Source organism: Melopsittacus undulatus, chromosome 7, assembly GCF_012275295.1.
Source record: "Melopsittacus undulatus isolate bMelUnd1 chromosome 7, bMelUnd1.mat.Z, whole genome shotgun sequence".
NCBI lineage: Eukaryota > Metazoa > Chordata > Aves > Psittaciformes > Psittaculidae > Melopsittacus > Melopsittacus undulatus.
The window spans coordinates 62,476,368-62,496,659 of NC_047533.1; the positions used below are offsets into that span (position 1 = coordinate 62,476,368).

General features: G+C 35.7%; 1 protein-coding gene across 1 annotated transcript in view; it reads left to right on the top strand.

Annotated features, from left to right (window-relative positions):
- The first annotated feature begins 5,049 nt into the window (after positions 1 to 5,049).
- TTC29 (tetratricopeptide repeat domain 29) overlaps positions 5,050 to 20,292 on the top strand; it is a 126,385-nt gene continuing 111,142 nt past the window's right edge. The window contains exons 1-3 of the mRNA XM_034064461.1: positions 5,050 to 5,140; positions 7,982 to 8,078; positions 11,538 to 11,621. Of these exons, the coding sequence (XP_033920352.1) occupies positions 5,050 to 5,140; positions 7,982 to 8,078; positions 11,538 to 11,621 (272 nt within the window). The remainder of the gene's footprint in view (positions 5,141 to 7,981; positions 8,079 to 11,537; positions 11,622 to 20,292) is intronic.

Below are 20,292 nucleotides of genomic sequence, written 5' to 3' on the forward strand. Positions count from 1 at the left end.
GCCACAAGTCATACCATATACAGAATCATGAACTTCGCTCATAGTAATATCCTCTATTAGTACAAAAAAGGCATAATCAATTACAGTACAGTAAGGATATTGGCTGTATACTTTGTCCCAGGAAATGAAAACATATTTAAGAATAACTTATTTCTTTTGGGGTTGTAAAGATATCTTTATCTGTAAGTCACTGTTCTTTTGCTCAGGCTTCTATTTATTACAGAATTAAGACTATACAAATAAATGTATCAGAGCTATTCAGCTCAATTCTCTACGAAACAGAGCTTGTCCCAGCACATACCAGAATAAACAGACAATGACACACTGTATACACAAAACACAGTGAAGTTTTCTACATATGATTATAGTGGCTATTTCTATCAGTCACTAATATCAGTTCTACAGATAAAGCTTTTTTAAAAAAAAAAATTCTGTAAGATAAACAGTCTTAACCTCATTCTGATTACTATTTTCCATTCAATCATGAAGGAGACCTTCAAACTCACTTGCCCGAGGCACTGAGAAGCTCCAGGTCTTTGACGCTCATGAAAGAAAGATAACGATCACTCTTCAGGGGAGAGAGATCTTATTATACATACCCCGTGGGGTTTTTTTATCCTTTATCAAACTGCACCTTTGTGGGCCTTTAATTTCTTAATGGGTTGTTTATCCTTTCCCCCATAATTCATGATGATAAGCTAGATGTCACACAGATATTGTTATGGTGATGAAAAAGTTGTACTGATGAGCCGAGTCAGTGATGTAGTTTGATTAACTTTTTATATAAATCTTTTTAGACAACTTTCCAAAGAAGACAAACCAAGTAAGTTGATAATGTTACAAATGTTTCAGAAGATTAAAATCTCATGCATACATATAAGTCTGTGAGTACTAACACTCGAAATAAGTAAACATTACCACAAAACTAGGAGGAGATATCAAAGGGATAAAAATCAGTTTATTGTAAAATGAGGGAGCAGAAGTAAATGTATAGAGTGCATGCTGGGACAGTTTTCTCTGCAATACATGTAGAATGTAGGCATACAATGGTATGATAGAAACGACAGCATAAGTTTTGGAAAGCAGTATTACTTGTGACTCCATTATTCACTAATAAGTTTATTCCTAGGCATGCAAAACAGTAATGCCCAATGATGAGAAATAATTTGTCCATTGTAGCCCTTAAACCTATTTGTTTAGAGCTAAACTTGGAAGAGTTGATACTTATTTTAGCAAGTTTTTAGCTACATGAGTAGCTCCATTTTGAGTGAATGGAAAAACTTACATAAGTAAATGTTCACTGTGTGTTAACACAGTCCTATTTTGCTTAGTTTCCCATTACAGTGTTTGAATTGCCATAAGCAAAGAGAAATGGAAATTGTGATAAAACAAAAGTTTATGGTGTCTAATCATTTTCTCTAATGCTACTCTGGAACATTTCCATCTATGAGTTGCAAGCTACAGCAAGATGAAACATGACAAGAACCATGAAGTAAAGATTTTGGAGACTTGCGTTCTCTGTCAAATATTTGGCTCATTCCTGAGCCTTGTATGCCAGCAATGAAACTTGACAGTGATCTAGTATACCGATGTGCAATATGTACATAATTTGGCATTGCACATTTAAGAACAGGCAGTATATTAACAATTCACTTTTCAAAAAACCATAAAAGCTGCATCAACACATTATCTGAAAGGGGACCAGCTACTCAAAATTATCAAGGTCTTGTACTTTTTGCCTCTTTAGATTACAGTTTTTGAATATTCCAACATCCAAACACCAAGTTTGCTCAAACAAATTTTCACAGTTTTTGCGAAGTTGATCTGCTATAAAATATTATCCGTCTTTGTACGTTATTGTTGCTTGCAGAAGTGGAAGAAGACCTATGCCAGTGATAGGAACAAACAGTGTTAGCAATTGAATTGTTGTGTTGTTTTTTTTCCATTAACAGACACCCTTTCCCTTCAGAACTTGCAGGCCAAACATTTCTAAACTAATTATATTGGTGCTGCAACATAACACTGTAGTAGGAGTTCGTTTCAACCTTAACCAGAAAAAGCCTTGTATAAATACATAGGTGTAGACTGCCTTTGATTCTTTTCTAGAGAGTGTCATCTCCAAGTTACATTTTGTTTGGCACGCAGGACCCTTTGAACACATATCCATAAAAAAAAATCTTACTTTGCTTCCAAGTCAAATAACTTATACATGCTTAATATGGAAGACGTAGCCATGGTGTAAAATGGCTGCTTGTGAAGTACTTCAGAAATCATTCCAGAATATTACCAGTAATTTTAAGTCTGCTGGTTTATCCTTTCAGTCTTTACAAGTTTTCTTTGTAAGTTTATGTACAGGATAGAGACAATTGTGCTACTGAAGTGTTTCACCAAAATACCCGTGATAATTACTCAAATGCTTTACTGAAATCTCATTAAATTACATCAATAAATGAAACCTGCAGCCTCATTAAGAAAACAAAGTCTGTTTGCCAGGCGCTATTTTTCTGACTATATACACATATATATATATGTGTGTGTATGCATGTGTATAGCAGAACCACAAGTTAATCAGAATTATCTGTGATCTTTTAAATTTTTTGTTAACTGGCTTTTATATTGGCTGTTCCATATTTTGCTTGTGAAGAGTGTGACATTGATAAATTACTATTAACCCTTTTATTCTTTTAAAGTATTGGAAAACTACCAGCTGTACCCTCTTCATGTAATAGTGTTCCAAGAAATTCTGAATATGAACATCATTAGTGTATACAATTTCTTGACATGTTCATTCAAAAACTCACTAATACCAGTTTTGGTTTAGTAACTGAAGTTGAACTGTCCTCCTACATTATCATTTGAATAGAAAACAACTAATTGATGCCATATAACATAACTGCTTCAGCTGCCATCCTCCCAAATGTGCAGAAGTAAGATGTGTGTGTGTGTGTATATATGTTTTAACATACAAAGTTTGTCACTAATTGTGGTTAAAGCTGACATCATCATTCTTTAATAGGGTCTTCTCACTACTCAGATAATTTTCTATCATCTATACTTAAAATTCCTTTTTCCACATTTTAACTTTGTTGACCATATGCATATTTTCCTCACAACCTTTTACTACCCACAGTAATTTTCTACAGTGTACATATATGATACCACATTTCCTTCTTCTGTTTCATACATGTTTTCCTTGTAAACTACCCTGGCTTTTCAGCAAATGTATTCCCTAGTTGTGGGATTACATCTTTGTGGGTATCTGGGCTAAGGTCCTTAAACGGTTTCCAATTAACATTCTCCCATTTCAGATCAAATTCTTTCTCCCAACAGCTTTACCTTATAATGGTATTCACCTTTATAAAATTAGCCCTTGCAAATCATTAAGTATATATATTGGTTTGGACTTAATTCTGTTTGCACATAACAAATGGGATCAAATCATTATGAGTTATATCTAAGGTATGGCTAATTTTTAGTTCTGTGATCAATTCCTTTTCATCTGACAAGATGAGGTCTAATATAGAATTCCCCTGTGTTGGATGCAACACTTTTTGAGTTAGGAAATTGACATTTAAAGTATTTTGAAATGCCAGGTACATTTTAACACAGGCAGCATGAGACCTCCAGCATATGTCACTCAGATTGAAATTCTCCACAGTACAGCAATGTTTTCCCTATATATTGTAGGTGGGTAAGACATAGGTCATGCTGTTCTCTAGTGTGATTTGATATCAGCTAAGTACCCTGTCAGTTTCTGACTTATCTATTAGAACACTGACCCATAAACATTCAAGATCATTTGCTTCCGACTGCCATCAACTCAGAGAGAGGTAATGCCATTTTTGAAGTGCTTTCTGTCCACTTGATCCTTCCAAAACAGATTATAACAATTGATTTTGACATTGTGGTTTTCCAAACAGTTTTAGCAATAAAAACTAGGTCAAGCCTGTGCTAAAAAAAAGTGATCTCTTCTGCAGGTTTCCAGCACCAAAAAAGAGGCTACTGAAAAACCTCTGCTCTTTGTATTCTTCAGCATCCTATTATATTTCTCTTATAATTTTCATTTGCATTTACAAAAAGCTCATTGGTTCCTTCTCACTATTTCCATTTCTTATAAATTCCCAGGATCCTTAACCAATCTGTCCCATAGAAGAACAGTTTCTTTCCTACAATAAATTGAACAGCAGGATCTCATCAACAGAAAGCAACAGAAATTTTCCATTAACCAAAAGCTTTCATGTTGTGTCATTCACTTAGCAATTAGGTCTAGACTTTTCTACTTGCTCTTTTCTGTTGCACAAAAGTCCTGAAGGATGTTGGGAAGATCAGAGATCCTGAAAGAAAAAAGCCTGCTTCCAGCAAGTGTTCATCTATAAACTGAGAGACTGCCCACAAACCTTCCTTTTTAAGTATCGATATGATATTGTCACTGGTTCTTTGTCAGCCTCAGAAATTCACTTAACTTTGAGACATGCTCCCGTTTCAGATAAGCTCATTTGGATTTCATTTGAGCTCCAAGAAACCACACAACCACTCCGTTAGCTGGAGGACCCGTTAACGAGGAGCACCTCGAGTGGTCCTGATTTCTCACAGCGGCCACGTTTTCCATGGTCTAAGCCGGACTTTGAGGCCCACCTGCCCCGGCCTCACCCAGAGGGAGGCACCAGGCTCGCTCCTCACGCCTCGGAGTCCAACCGCCCCTCACACACCAAGGGCAGAGGTGCCTCACACCGGGGCGGACGGTATGGCCTGAGGGAGGCGGGTTCGGGGCAGGCAGCGAGGCGGGAGGCCGGCCCTCAGCGCCGCCCACCCCCGTTGCCATGGCGAGGCACCAAGCGTCGCGGCTACGGGCGGTGGCAACGGGGCCGAAGCCGGCGGCAGAAAAGGGGCCACGACCGTTTGGGGCCATTGGGGGCTCCCTGTGCCCCCCGCCCGTCCCAGGACGCACACGTCGTCTCGTCTTAGGCGATGGCAGGAGAGTAACGAAGCCATTAAGCGAAGGGTTTGGAAGGCTCGGCAGCGAAGAGCTCATCCTGCAGCCGCAACACCATGGGTAGAGGTCTGTTCCCTTACAAAGTTCGGTTAATTCTTTCTTATTTATTTAAAGTGGCTGAGACCGTACCAGAGCCAAGGATTGAGGGTATGTAGGGTAAGAGGATGGTTAACAGGTGAGGGGAACAAAAAGTGTACCTGTTGGTGGCTGGTGAAGGACAGGAAGCGGCAAGGGGAGGCTGTCTTCTGTTGCCCACAGCCAGGGATGGATAGCCACAAAGCCAGAGGAGGTTCAAACCATGGGTCTGCTGCCCCAAAACCAAGTGCTGGTCTGAGCTGTGGCCTCATCCCGGCTACTTGCACCACATTCCATCTATCATGAAAGCTATAGATTAAAATAAATAAATAAATAAATAAATAAATAAATAAATTGTTTTAATCAATCATATTGGTACTTTCAGCGTGATAAAGAAGCATGGCTGTAAGTCAGTCCTGTCACACTCTGACATCCTTTTGTTTTATGAGGTGCTGGGTAGCAGCAAATAGGTGTGCAAAGGGAGCTGGATGTAGCCATGCCTACTTCCTAGGCTGCTGCCCCTCAGAAATGCTCAGCTTCCAGTTGCTTTTGTGCAGAAAATGCATGGGAAGAATGAGGTGGCAGCAAACATGTTTCCTAAAATGCGCCAGGAAACACCATCATGATCAGTTGGCATTTCATCTTTAGTCTCAATGCATGCTGGAGTAATTCCAGCCTCTGGGGAGATTCACTTCATGTGATGAAATAGCTCTTCTTTAGGAACAAACTTCACTGCCTTGTCTTTTGCTGAACTCTGCGGGTGCTTGATTAAGTAAATTAATTAAACTTGATTAAGTGGCTTGGGCCTTGTATTACAGCAGTAGGATGGAAAGGGATCAGCAGTCTTTAAATGGTCAGCAACAAAATGTATGTGAGTGTAATAGGGCACATTTCAGAAGGATGTGTTGCTGATACCTTCATGTCTCTCCATGATTGTAATTTACCTGTAAAGATTAGAGATACCTTGGAAATGAGAGAAGACCAGCATTTCATTGGAAAGCAACCTCCCCCTTCTAAAGCAAAAAATTAAATTGACATTAGTATGAAGCAGACTTTTTTTTTCAATCCCAAGATATGAGTTTGAAATAGGAATCAGCACAATAGTTTTAATCCTTGTGAGGCAGTATTGGACTCAGGAAATGTCTGTGTCTGTGCTTCATGTTAGTGTGAGACCTGTGTGTGCCAGGCTGTCTTATCATATGCTTGATGTCTGTAGGGTAGGAACCGGGAGTGTGTGGGTCAGTGAGGAGCTACTGTATGCTCCAGCTAGGTCCCACGTGGGTGCAACATGGCGCCTGTGACCTGTGGCATGCCACAGAACACAGCTACCAATTGATAGCTTTTCATGGTTGCAGTGTCTCCACCAGGGCTTTCCAGGGTCTCCCTTCAGCAGTTTACCCCTTCCTTTTCTACACTACAGCTGCAAATGGTCATCTATCCTGCCTTGCCAAATGCAACAGCTGCCATTAAGATGTTGTCTACTTGCTTTTTCTCACCTAATACCTCAAAACTAAGAGGACTGTAGAAAGATTTTCATCTTCTCTGGGCTTCAATATTGTTGTTCCAAAGTTTAATTACTATTTCTTACTGAACAGCATCTTCCTAAAAGGAGATTTTACTTTCTATATTGCTTGTGAATAGAAGCCCATCGTTCTTTGTAAAAAGTGTACTCTTTTATAGTGATGAATTACCCATATGCTTTTATTCTATTGATTTTGTTTTTCTATGACACACTTCTGTAAAATGCTGCCTTTAATTGTAGGTTAGTTTATTAATAAATAACATTATTTTCTTTCTGTAACAGATGTTAGCATTAGTACTAAGCCCTGAAAGAATGACTTAGGGGAAATGTCATATGCTGTCATCTTTTCAATCTCTAATTGTCTCAATTATTCCATTCTAAGTAATGCAATTAAAAAATTATTTCACTAAAACTGCAGCAAAACATTGCATCACTGGAATGTCTTTTGATCCCAGAAGTGCTAATATGTAAAATATCTGCTAGTCTGATGCTGATCATTCAGAATCAAGTTGGCTCATATCTAACATTTATTCCCTGTAAAATAAATTTCCTTTCACTAAATGTAGCAAATGGTTAAATTCTTCCCCCCCTCCTATTATATTCTATTTTCTCATTCCCATTAAAAGTTTCTGCCTTGAGGCCTACCAGCAGGGCATGCAATACCTACATTAAACCAAATTTAAAAGTAAGGGTGCTCCTGCTGCTAACGTCCTCAGATCACAGGCATGCAAAATGAAGGAACTGGCAGCTGAAACTTTAATGGTAGGAAGTGTAGACTGAATACTTGGGGAAAAAACACAGTAGCTCTATATGACAAAAAAGTCCTATTAGCATTTATGTACTTCAAAATGACAAGCTAGATGATTCTACATAACTGTGGGGCTTTCAGCTTTTGTTTTAAGTAAAACCCTGTGTTGTAAAAATAGCATTACTTACATTTTTTATTCAAAGGATTGTTACTATTATGATTATGTATTATTTTGAATGTTAATACAGTGCCTGTTGTTGCATTGCACTGTACATTCAATCATTTCTCCACCTTATGTATTAACTTAAAATATTACTAATACTTGGATGTAGATAGCTTGAGGAAGAGCAGGGAATCATGTGCAAGTAAGGTTCCTGAATTAGTTGTTCCTGTGCAAATCAAAAGCACTCTGAGGAAAAAGAGAAACTCATTGAAAGAAAGATCATGACCATTCATTCACGTTATGTCCTACTGAAGTAATGCTGAGGCCTGAAAAGATTTGTGTGGAACCTGAGTCCAGGTTTATATGTAATGCACTGGAAAAAAAAGGAAGTTGACTGAGGAGCAGCACAAAAAGGATAAGAAAGTTTGTCATTGTGAAGACATTGTTTCAAGTAACCTGTGTTTTGTTTGTTTGTTTTAGTTAAAGTGAATGTGTTGCCTCAAGAAATCCTGCAAAGCCCAGAGGAGCATCCCAGGTTCATAAACCAGACTCTTGGCCCCTCATTAGACTCTGCAAGGTATGTACCTCTTTTCTCTCAGAACTTATGGTGAATAGCTTCAACCAGCTAAGGTGACAAATTCTGTTTGGGTTTTTTGCAATATTTAAAACTGCAAAAATCAAAGGCAAAGAATTTCTTTTTTAGGAAATTTTCATAATTAAAAGAGGGGAAAAACCTATATAGGAAATGTGTTCTGCGTAAGGTAGATATCCTAATTTCTCAAAACCCCTTCAACAGCTGCAGGAAGGTAGTTCTGTTTAGCATTGTTATGAATGTAGGTCATTGAAAATGTACTTATTTGGATGGAAAGACAAGATTTTGGTTTTGTTGGGTTTTTTGTTGTTTGGGTTTTTTTTATTCAGGCACAAAATAGTTTTGCATCTCTCAAAATATGATGAATAAAACTGGCTTGAAAAGCATTATCCTGTACTTAATAACTGAGTTAACAACAGTGCCATAATACTTCTAAGCCATCTTCTTGCAGATTCCTACAAGGCTTCCTATTCCATTGCATTAATTTCTTGTTTTAGTTACTTGTATCTATACATTTTTGTCTCCCTCAGCACGTATTGGTCTCAGCTACTACTCTGCCCCAGTATGGTCTATTTCCTGGAACTGCCTCCATTTCAGAAATAATTGTGGCTAATTTCTTCTTCCTCCTCATTTCCCTAACACCTCCTCCCAAACCCCCATGCTCAATCACCTTAGCCTTTGGCTGAAGAGTCTGCAACATCTTAGAGTTCAGCAGCTGCATGTCCATGTCTAAAAGCAGTGAAGATTAGTAATGTGGAAGCCATATGCCCAGTCTCTCTGAGGGGCTCATACTGCCATATTCTTTGATAGGAAATTTTGAGAAAACTGGAGTCCGAGTTAACAGAATAGGCAGTGAGAATAGAAAGCTTTGTGAAAAACAGTTTGGTCCTTTATGGAACTTTGTTCTGTTCTTTAAGTAAAAAGCCAGGTGTATTAATCATTAAGTTTATTTCTAGGAAAAATAACAGTAGTTATTTTTTTTGTTGCGTAAACTGGTAACAGAAATAGTGATAGGAAAGCATGGTGTAAAATGTTAACTCTGGAATAGGTGTCCATTGGATTAAATATATTTGTTTTTAATAAATGAGTTATATAAAATTAAATAGAAGCCAATTTACAGGTGAAGTAGACTTTTTAATAAACTATTTATGAAATACTGTGAGTCATCCTGAAAACACTGGAGAAATAAGGCTAAAATAGTTTGGAAATAGCAAGTGACAACATCTGAAGGGAAAGAAAAAATGTGTCTTTAGCCAGTGCCACCCTCACCTCATTTCTTTATTAAGAATCAACATCCATTTCAAGTCACAATCCAGTTCTTCACATTAATTAAAATTATTGGTTTTAATTCTCATTGCATATTATAAACCATTTTAAAAAATTATTTGAGTTGACAAAATTTTCTACCACGTATTTTTTCCTATGTATCATCTGCCTGTCTTTTCTATGTTATTGCTGCATTAACACATTTGATAATAACAGCCAGAATGAGATAAGAATTGATTGTTTTTACTAACTTTAGAAAAGGTTATTGCAGAACTTACGTAAACAGTAATTGGTTTGCAATTTCTTGCTTTTGGTTTCCCCACCCCCCTTGGCTGTAGTTCTCTTTAAGTTAGAGGGTGTTAGCAAACAGAGCTCAGAAATTTATACCTTGACTATAAGGCAGGTGACATTTTAAATTGTATCTGATTCTAGGGGCTTTCTTCCTGATTACTTTTTCTTAAAACACCTTTGAGAAAATAAAGAGAAGGCATCAAGCTTTCCTTTGTTCCAGTTTAGAGATGATTTTTAGCTGCAGTGTAGATTAAATTACAGCAAGCTGATAGTGATGCCTAGGAATTTGTTTGTTTTAGTTGACTGTTTCAGTTTGGAGGTTTGGACACCCCACCCATATCTAGTGTGCCCTTTAAGTGCACAAAGCTAATTTTTGCAGTCTTAAAGTACGAAGGTCACCGAGTGCTTATTGTGTTGCCTACTGAACACTTCATATTTAACTATCCAGAGATATTATTTTTCAATTTTTGTATTACCTCATGTAAACCTACTGGATCTTGAAATATGTTTTACATCAAATTAAAATATGCAGTAATTACCTCATCTTCATTATCCTAATTTATCTTCCTAAATTGTCACTGGTTTGGTGTGAAAATTTTTATATGGATTAAATATTGGTATTGATTATAACTGATTTTTTATGGCAATATCCATAAGGTGTACATTTTTCATGGTCAGCAGCAGCTCATATGGCTTGTGTTATGTGCAGCTTGAAAGCATAAGCCCTTGTTTGGTGCAGCAGTAGTAATAAATTCTGGAACAAATTTAAATGTACTATTTATGCCAGAAGTTTTTACTATTACATTGTTTTAAATACAGACATGTCAAAATATCTCTACATTGCTTAGCTATTTTGTTTTCATTTAAATTAACTTCATGAAGTGTCTTTGGTGTTCTCAGAGCAATAAGGAGAATGACACTTATATTAGCTAACATTATGAAAAGAGTTTAGTCTCATCACTGTAATGAAAGACAGCAGTGTAATACAGAGAGAGAAAGAGGAAAGTAGTAGATTTATGTGGAACACTGATGTTGAATTTCTTTTATCTTTGAGTGATTAACCAGACAATCCTCATGCTCTTTTAAAGAAAAATAAAAATAAATTCACATTAATTTTATAAATATCCTCCAAAGTCAGGATATCAGCATCTATTCAAGTACACTTTATGGTCAGTAAGTATGTATTATCCTTTAAAATTCTAGGCATCTCTTGTGTATCAGAGTGGGGATGCAAAGAGATGATGGCTCAAGTGAAAGGTGAAATGATGTACAGTCCAAATTTTAAAATTCAATCCATGCATCTTGAAATTTGCTGTTTATTTTGATGCCCCTTGTATTACGCTGTTAGTGGACCACCTTTTGAAATATGCTGCTTGAAGTGTGGAAAGCTGAGAACAGCATTAAAAGTCTGCAATGCACTGAGGAAAACATTTTGAGTTGGGTTTGGGACAGTTTTTGCAGAGGTTTGTGTTTTTTTTTAATTTAAAAAAAAAATAAATACAAAATAGATTGGACCATTGTGGCCCATACTGGTAATACAAAAATGTAATGGTTCTTCTTTAGAAAACAGTTTAAATATGGATGGCTTAATCAATTATTACTGATTTAGCTAATACACAATTTCTTCTAGTTTAGACAGAAATATGAGGTAACTGGGTCCTAGAAAGCTAACACCAACTCTGTTTTCTTCTAGAAATCACGATTGAAATACCTACAGACCAAAAAATTAACAAGATATTTGTATGTGTTTATAGAATGTCTGATATATTACTTGCTCAGTATTTCAGTATTTAGCTCTACTTGGCAATGTTAATATATTATACATGCTGCAGAAGTCTATTCTACCACCTCACAGTGTTTCTTTTATTTTTTTTCATTTAAATTTAGGATTCATTTGATCAAAGACAAAGATGGCATAGATGATTATTTGGCGACGAATATCAAAGGGTTGTCAAAACAAGAAGCTGCTGCGTAAGTTGGCCTTTTTTGAGGCATTTTAACATACCTAAGTTTATTGTTTCCTTTGTTTCTACTCATCATAATCATTTAAATTTAAAGCTCCCCAGGCCCTACCCTTTTTAGTGGAACTTGGCATTTAAAATTGAAGTTGATATTAAATAGTGATGGTTCATTTCTCCTGATCTTAATATATCAAAGCATTTAACTCCTCAGTTAAATAATTTGTATATTTAACAATTATATCACATCTGTAACATTATTGTTAAGATTGTGTCAGTAATTATATTTGAAATTCTGTTTCTTTTTCTTTTTTTTCCCCCTTGCTTTTTTTTATTGAGCCTCTGTGAAATATCTCCTCTGGGGTGAAAGCTTTGTATACCGACATACACATTCTTGCAATTTTAAATTACTGTTTAGCCAAGCCCAAGTGCTGACTTCTGTGGTGAAGCATTTAATACACCATTAGTTATTTAAAAACCCAACGAAAGAAAGAAATCTAGATAACTTTTGATTTCTTAGAGCTGAGGTATTTACATTTAGAAGTTACAAGAGACTACAGCTGACTTATTCTTCTGGAGTCTTTTAACAGATCTGGGGTTCAGCATCATCAAAATTAATGAAAGAATTCTAAGAAATCTGAATTGCTGGTTGCTTAAGTGAGATTATTTATTTATTTCAATATTTAAATAATAAAAAGATGCATATACAAGGCCTCTAGGCACCTTAACAATTAATATTGTAAGATCACCCTTGCAGCATAAAAACATTTTATCAGTCAGACAGGAATTCGACCATTAGTTGCTTGCAAAGCATGCTTCTTTTCTCCTTCCTAGTTCAAATATGGACCGACAAACCTTTCCTAAAAACTTTCAAATTAAAATCTAGAAAATTAACAAATTTGAGTTGAGGGGTAATGACTTTAGCAGTGTCCTAAAACCATACCAGATAAGACTCAGCCAGCAGATGCCTTTCTCTTTCCTGTAACACATGTCCAATTTGCCTTTATTTTTACAATGGTAACATGATAAAGCTAGTAAGTGTTCTGACTGTCAGTACAAAGACTGTAATGTGTCTGGTCTGATGCTCTAGGAAAGCAGTCTATTTAAAGCAAACTCATACCCCAGTTCTTTTATTTGGGTTTTGCCTAGGTTCAAAAATGAAGGACTAAAGGTTCACTAAACCAAAGTTCAGTGGTAGGATTGATCAGGACCTTCTCAGTATGCCATTCCAGGGTTTGCAAAGTTCAATTTGTTCCTTTGTTTCTGTATGAGAATCTGTCATCGTGGTCATGGTCTGTGGGAGACAGCAGCCTGACAGTGACAGGAAAGTGAGTTAAGGAAGTCCCATGTTACTGCTCTGTGAGTACATGTGGTTGATGTGGGACAGTTACCTTTGATCATGCTGTCGTACTAATTGTGCTAGGTGTCATAGCTGGTTTAAATATTCCCTGCTTAAAGAGAAGGAAACTAGAATTGGTCTATGCCTCAGTCACATTCTGCCTGAGCTGGATCAAAATAAGGAACAGATCCTTCCTGAGCAAATGCTGTGTTGACAAGAGGTCCTGTCTCCTGAATTAGGGGTAATGTAGTTGCTCTGTGAGGAAAGATGTATCAGGTCCCAGGGAGCAAGCACAGAAATAAATACATTCACTTATTGTTACCCTAGTTCCATGCCAGCTATGCAGTGTTGCTGTAGTCACTACAACAATTTCTGTAGACCAACTTGCCTACCCAGTGACCTGTTTCAGTCATTAGACCCAGTGGATTTCCACAGTACATACACTGTGGTAGGGACAGAAGTGTTCTCTGTGATTACACAGGAAGTCACTGCTGTTTTAGTAAAGCCTTGGGGCTTCAAAGTTAATTTTACAGATCTGATTTGGTCATGTCAGCCTTTTACTGCTATTAAAAAAAAACCAACAAAAAAAAAAAAGCCAACAACAGCAACAAAAACCCACACCCAAAACCCCTTCCTATGCAATTTTTCTTTTTATATCCAAACTCTTAGTCTGGAGGTTGTGGAAAAAGAAACCAGCAAGGAAATCCACAATGAAGTGAGAATTTTATCATCTGTTTCGCAATACCTACACAAAGTGGGGTGTTTCCTTACTCGTTTGTAATATGCTGTTTTTCAAAGTTATCAAAGCATCTTGCAAGATTAAACTGATACATGTATTCTAATTTATTTCTATGGAGGTTTTTTGAGTACATCTTTTAAAAGACTATATTCATGTTCTTTGTGTTTAATTATTCTCAGAATTCTAGCTTTTGATAGTAGCTTAGCAGTTACAAAACTTTGATAGTATGTCATTTACTACTGCTCTTCCATAAACTTGATACAATCATTTGAGAACAAACAAGTGGTAAAAAACTAGCAGCTACACAATTAAATTAGTACTAAGATAATATCTTTATAAAAACCTAAATAACCAACTGTAATTTTAAACCAATTTATAAACTAAGGAAATGCCATATCTATAAATGATCTTACTGAAATCGATGTTATCCTTTCTATGCCTTGGCAGACAACAGATGTTTTTCTGGAAAAAAAAAAAGAGAGACAAATGGCTTATAATATGCTGTGTATTTCTTTAAGTAGTTTCCATTCAAAAAGTGGATTATTGCACTTTTATCTTCATATCTGTATTTTTGTTTAATATGGAGGTTGTCAGTCATTTCTCTGTTAAGAGAAATTCTTGTAGCCACATCCTTCCTTAATAGTAAGCACTCTTTTTTTTTGGGGGGGGGGGAGGAGGAGTTGTAGATGTTAGGCAGATTTATTACCTCCTAAATAAAGGAATGTATGGCTAGTAGCATATTTATGGGGAAAAGTAACAATATTTAAATGAAAACTGTTCCCTAAAATTGTGTCCTTCACAATATTCTTTAAAATTAAGTTAGTTTCTTCAGAGCTGAAGGAAAAAAAGGGTTGCAGTTATCCCTCTATTATACAGTACTGTACTTTGTTCCAGACTTCAGCAAACAAAATTTTTGTTGAGTGTGCTTATGTTATAACCTCATTTTTCTGTGAAAAAAAATTGGAGATTTTTTTCATTTCTCTTCTTTGTCATAATTTTGTGTCCCAGGGTGATATAAGAGGAAGAAAAAACAGTTCTTAAGAGATAGTACTTTAATCCTATTAAAACAGGTTATTACTTTCTTTTTTTCATTTTGCTTTCTTTCCTTCTCTAAAACTTTAACTTGAAGTAAGAAATGAATGCAGTGCATATAGCTGGAAATGGAAAAAAGTTAAAGTTCCATTAATGCAGCATGTGACTGCTTTCCTGCTACAGCATTAGGCTTTTGTGAGCTTATTAGGAGGTTCGCTGACTCCACTGGCTTCCAGTGAGCCTTCTGTGATACTTCTGTTCCTGGCCTTGACTCACCAAATCATTAATGCCTCAAAACTGGGTTGCCAGAAAAACCAAGTAATAGTTCTTTAATCTTCAAATCAATGAAAATTGTCCAAATATGACCATATCATCAAAACAGAGTTAAAGAATAGAAGAGATTTTGAAATATTTTTTGATGAAAGGAACAGTTTATTATTAACAAAAAAAAAAAAAAAAAAACAAAAAACAAAACCAAAACCAAACTTCCATTCGTGATGCTCCTAGATGTATTTCTGTGATTAGATGATGCAGTTCTAGTATCCTCAGTCAAGACCCCTTGGTAATCAAATGACACCTGAATTATTTTCCAGAGACCATATGGCTTGACCTAGATATGCAGAAAATTTGTGTTTGTATTTTCTGTCTTCTGAGTGGTGGGTCAGTGTGTTATTGCCTTGATAAATTTGTGTCAGTAAAGACAGGCTCTGATACGACTTTTTTAGGCAGGAGATGAGATTATTTTATATGCATTCAATCAGATGCTTTTGGAGATATAGTAGGTTGTTCTGCGTAGAATTCACCAGAAAGCTAGTCCTTTTCAAGATCACCTGGAACACAAAATGGCAAAGGCTTTCACCCTCAGGTGGGCTGTATCTCCCAGAGAAATTGCCAGCTAATTGCTAATACGGGGAAGATCAATCATTCAACTAGTTTGCAGATTGTATAGCAACAACTGGAATATAGTATTTTTGCTCTACGAGGAAATGGTTGAATATAGTAGCAACCCTTTGCTTCCGTAAATTTTTTGTCCTTCTCTTCAGATGGAGCAAAGGGATTTTCGTCTGAGTTTAACTGATACAGAGGACTAGGTTAATTACCACATATAATCAATTTAAATAACTAAGAATAAGTACTTTGATTAGTTAAACCCATTCTTTTAGGATTTACAAAACAGCTTTAGAACAGGGTGGATTATACTTTTGAAGCACCTGTTCCATAGCTTACATAGAGAGCTTAAGGTGACCAGCTCAAATGTAAACATGTAAATATACCATTAAGTCCTACATTGGAGAACGACTGAATTTTGAAAGTTGTAAAAAGGACTAGGTAGAAGTCTTAGAGTTGTGTTTACTACTTCCTGCAGTAGCATTTCTACAGGAAGCTGGCAAGTCCAGAACAAAAGTGACCTGGCATCTATTTTACATCTTCTGTTTGTGACATCTGCTAGAAGGTTATTTTTCCATTCTTCAGTGAGAGAATGAAAAGGGACAAATTCATTACTCTCCCCCACTGCCTCCCCCCCCCCCCCCCCCCCCCCCAATGTTTCTGCTGTTTTCAGTGCCAGTATCAGCTACGTACAGTTAAGGAAAAAAGATGCTGGAAAATAAGACTGAGTAATTCTGAGTACTCAAGTTTGTGGAAATAAAAGATTTCTTTCCTACATCCTTGCTTCTACTACCAATTTGGCTTCAAATATTCCACCCCATCTGTCCTCCAAGACTACAGGAAGAAACCTCCTCATCTGATTAGAGGCCAGGATGATTTGGAGAGTCCACTGCAGGAGAAGAATGGAGTTTGTGGGCTGTTGGAGAAGAGGAGGACTAGCTTGAAGGGTGTTTTGTTCCTTATTTTCATCATAGCCATGCGTCCTGAGTTCAGCCAGACTAGTAAACCCTACTATTAGGCTGGGCTTCTTATCTTGTCTTCTCTTTGTAAGTTATTTAAATCATTTGGTACTCAATTTTAGATTTTTTTTTTTTTGCTTTTCTATTTGTCCTTATTCTGTCTTTTGCATTGATGGACCAATTTATTAAGTAAGCTGAACACAAATATCTTCTTGGAGTTTTGATTAATCCAGGCTTTCTAGTAGCTGTCACTTCTACCAAATAAATCATTAAGGTGACTTCATAGGTGACCTATGAAATATTTTACTCAACAAATAGATTTGGACAGCTTATCATATTGTTATGGGTGAGGTTTCTTCTTTGTCATTATATCACATTGTTCTGGTTGGACCGTTTTTCACAACCTTAAATTTTTACTGGGGCTTCCCAATTTGAACATGCATAATTTAGGCTAAAGAATTCTGTGTCATGAAGTGGATATGACCGTTTCTGTGTTATGGGATGAGATGGTGTTATGTGGCACTTAAGTGACAGGGGAGGGATACTGCCAAGAATAAGAGTTAGGAGAAAAATAACTTGTTGGTGTGGGATTAAGGCAAGGAAGGAAGAGTGGCAGCTGCTGTTACTAGAAACCTTGCATAAGGCAATTTTAGACACAGATAATGTGTAAATGCAGATTCTGCTTCTATCTTGTATTGCAGTCCCTAATTGCACAGTATTTGGTTCTAGTGGTTTGAGCTGCTACCTTTTCTTGTAGATAAGCTAACTTTACTTTTGTAGATAACACTATGAAGGCAGAGGGAGAGAGGAGGGCTCAGGGTAGCTAAAGAAGAACACAGCAGCAAAAGGAGAAAGGAGTAAAGTGTTCTTTCTCTTTCATGTTCACGCCCAGCTTGATTTTGGTTCTTGCTGATGTCAATCTTTGGATATGACCTGTGAGCACCTTATGACTGTTTGCATTACTCTGAGAACTGGTGGAATGTTGTGTCAACTCCACATTTCATGAGGATATTTCTTCACTCTTAAATACTAAAAACTATGGAAAAGGGTAAATCACAACCAAAGAAATGTATCTTTTCATAGTAAAAGAAATTTTAAATTAAGGCACTCTATCCCAAACTCCCTGCTGATTGTGGAAAGGGAGATGGCACAAGTCACTTATTGAGCTAGATGATAAATTTTAAATTTCTTTTACAATATTATTTAAATATGTATTTTTTTCTGTCTGAATTATTCCTAACAATCTTTCTTGTCATGACCAGTTTTCAATGTTTATTAAACAACTTTCAAAAAGAGATTTTTAGCACTTAGAGGCATACATTCCTTTTGGTTAAATGAATGATCTCTGTGAATTTTAGGCCTGATAAACATATTATTTAGTGTAATTAGACAGTGATCTAAAGAACAGAACTGTGTGGGAAGTGAATGGTTTGCCTTTCCTAAAGAAACTTCTCTGAGAGTTTGTGTAATGTGAAAGGTTTTTCTTGAAAAGGTTAAAAAAAGTTCTAATCAACTTCTGTACATTATGTAGAACTTCATTTTCTAAACTCTGCAAAAGAAAGTTTCATATTTAATGGGAAATCATGAATTATTCCATTTATTATCTACTTCCTCCTTTCAAAGACATGATCTGGATAAAAGGCGGGGTGAATAATTTCAAAAAATACAATACATTTTTAATGGGAAGGTGCAAACTACAGATTCTCATGACTATTAGCAAGTATAGAGGAAACAGAATTTTACTTGCAAAAACTCATCAAACTCTTGCAAAGATAAAATACATGACATACTTTAATAAAGAAGAACACAGTGAGCTGAAGTTTTCCTTTTTTTATGTATCTTGTTGTTTTTACTAAGTTTGGTCTTACAGTTTTCTAGTGCTTTCATTTCTCAATAGTTCAATATTTAGTACTGAAGATAATATACAAGCAATGCACAACTGACTTCTATTTTTAAAACACTCATAAAAGTGAAGTATCTCTAACATACAAAGAGAGTCTGAAATAAAAAAAGACAGTCTAATTTGTCCTGGTACAATCATGACTTCCTAATAATTCTTGCAATGAATCCTTCTGAATTGTGTAAAATCCTCTCTTTTCTTTTTCCCTGTAAATTTCTGTGTGGTCTATTTGTCTTTAGACTACTGAATAAGTTCTGTTAGGGACTTGAATGAGCTATCATAAACAAAAGCAAAAATAGTGTGGGAATTGTTCATAGCAGTAGTATAATAAATGTACAGATTTCAATAGGGTTCTGTGATAATTCACAGCATCAGCTTGAGAAGAATCAGAAAGTAAATAGTTATGATTATCTTTTTCTAAAGACAATTTTGTACACTGTGAAAGAAACTTGCAGAGAAATTTGACTTCTCAAATATCATACAAGTCAAATGGAAAGGGTTCCAAATTCAGATGTTTCTAGCTCTCAGTCCACTAGGTTAGCTCTGAAATAAAAGAGGAAAGTTGAGAAATACTTCATTTTGATAAATAACAGTTCATAAAATATGGTTGGAATTACTCTTCGTTAATGAGCGTAATTAATTTAGAAAGAAATGCAGAAAGATTAATGAAGGTAATGTTTTTGTCTGATTATGCTTGAAATATTCACAGGTGTGTGTGAAGAATGTTTTTATAAGGCTAGCGCTTTTATCTTTATTTTTAGTCCTTTCTTTTCATTTCTGTTTAGGGACATAATGTTCCAAAAGTTCATTGCTAAATTTGTATTTCCATTTTCTGGGTTAATGAGGATTCTTAATTATTCCAATACTTACATTTATTTTAAAGTACTTTTTCTGTGTCATCCTTTGATGTTTGTAATTGATTAATTTTTCATTTTATGTAGTATTAAAGTGGCAGCGTAGCTTTGAACAAAAGGAAGCGAGTTCAATATATGTGTCCTTTGCAAGATCCTGCTGACAGGTTATGCATCCACCTTTGATTGCATGATTTAGGTTAAAGTTTGGTTTGACAATAGTCAGAGAGTCTGAAAGAGAAGATGAAAAATACTGCATTACTGATGCTGAAAGTTATATGGAATAGATGGTATAAAGTACTTATATACTTGTTTTCTGATATACTGTATTTTCATCTTTCTATTAATACTTCTGAATACATAGCACCATAAACCTTTTCTTATTTAAAAACAAAATCTAAATTGTTACAAAAGTCAATTTATATTAATGTTCTTCCTTCTCAAGATACATACAAATTATCATGCAATATTTTTTATTTATTGTTTAGAGTAGGGAATTCCTTTGATAACATTTTGGAGGCTTAGTTGATTTCATGTTTTGTTTTTTTTTTTTAATTAGGACAGTAGCTATTTCAGCTTTGTAATTTGGAATTAAACACCATGCACCCATTCCAATGTAAGCTAATTCTCAGCCTTAGTAATGAAAAATTCTGATGTGTAACCAATGTCTATTACTACTTAATGGCACTTATTGTACTTTCTTTAATGAGATTACTATAATCTACAATTTAACATATTACTATCCAGTAAATATTTCATAGAATTAGAAGTTTTTAAAGTACTTAAAAGTATTTAAAGTATTTATACAGTCTTTAAACTAGGATTAGAGAGTTGTGCCCTGATTCAGTTAAAGAGCTCTGTATAAGTAGCAGCATGCAGTGAAAATGTGCTGAGTACTTGACCAACTGATACACCAAAGTACTTATGTGTATAAATTTTGACACTGAACTCAGTTACTCAGGTGACTGAGATACAT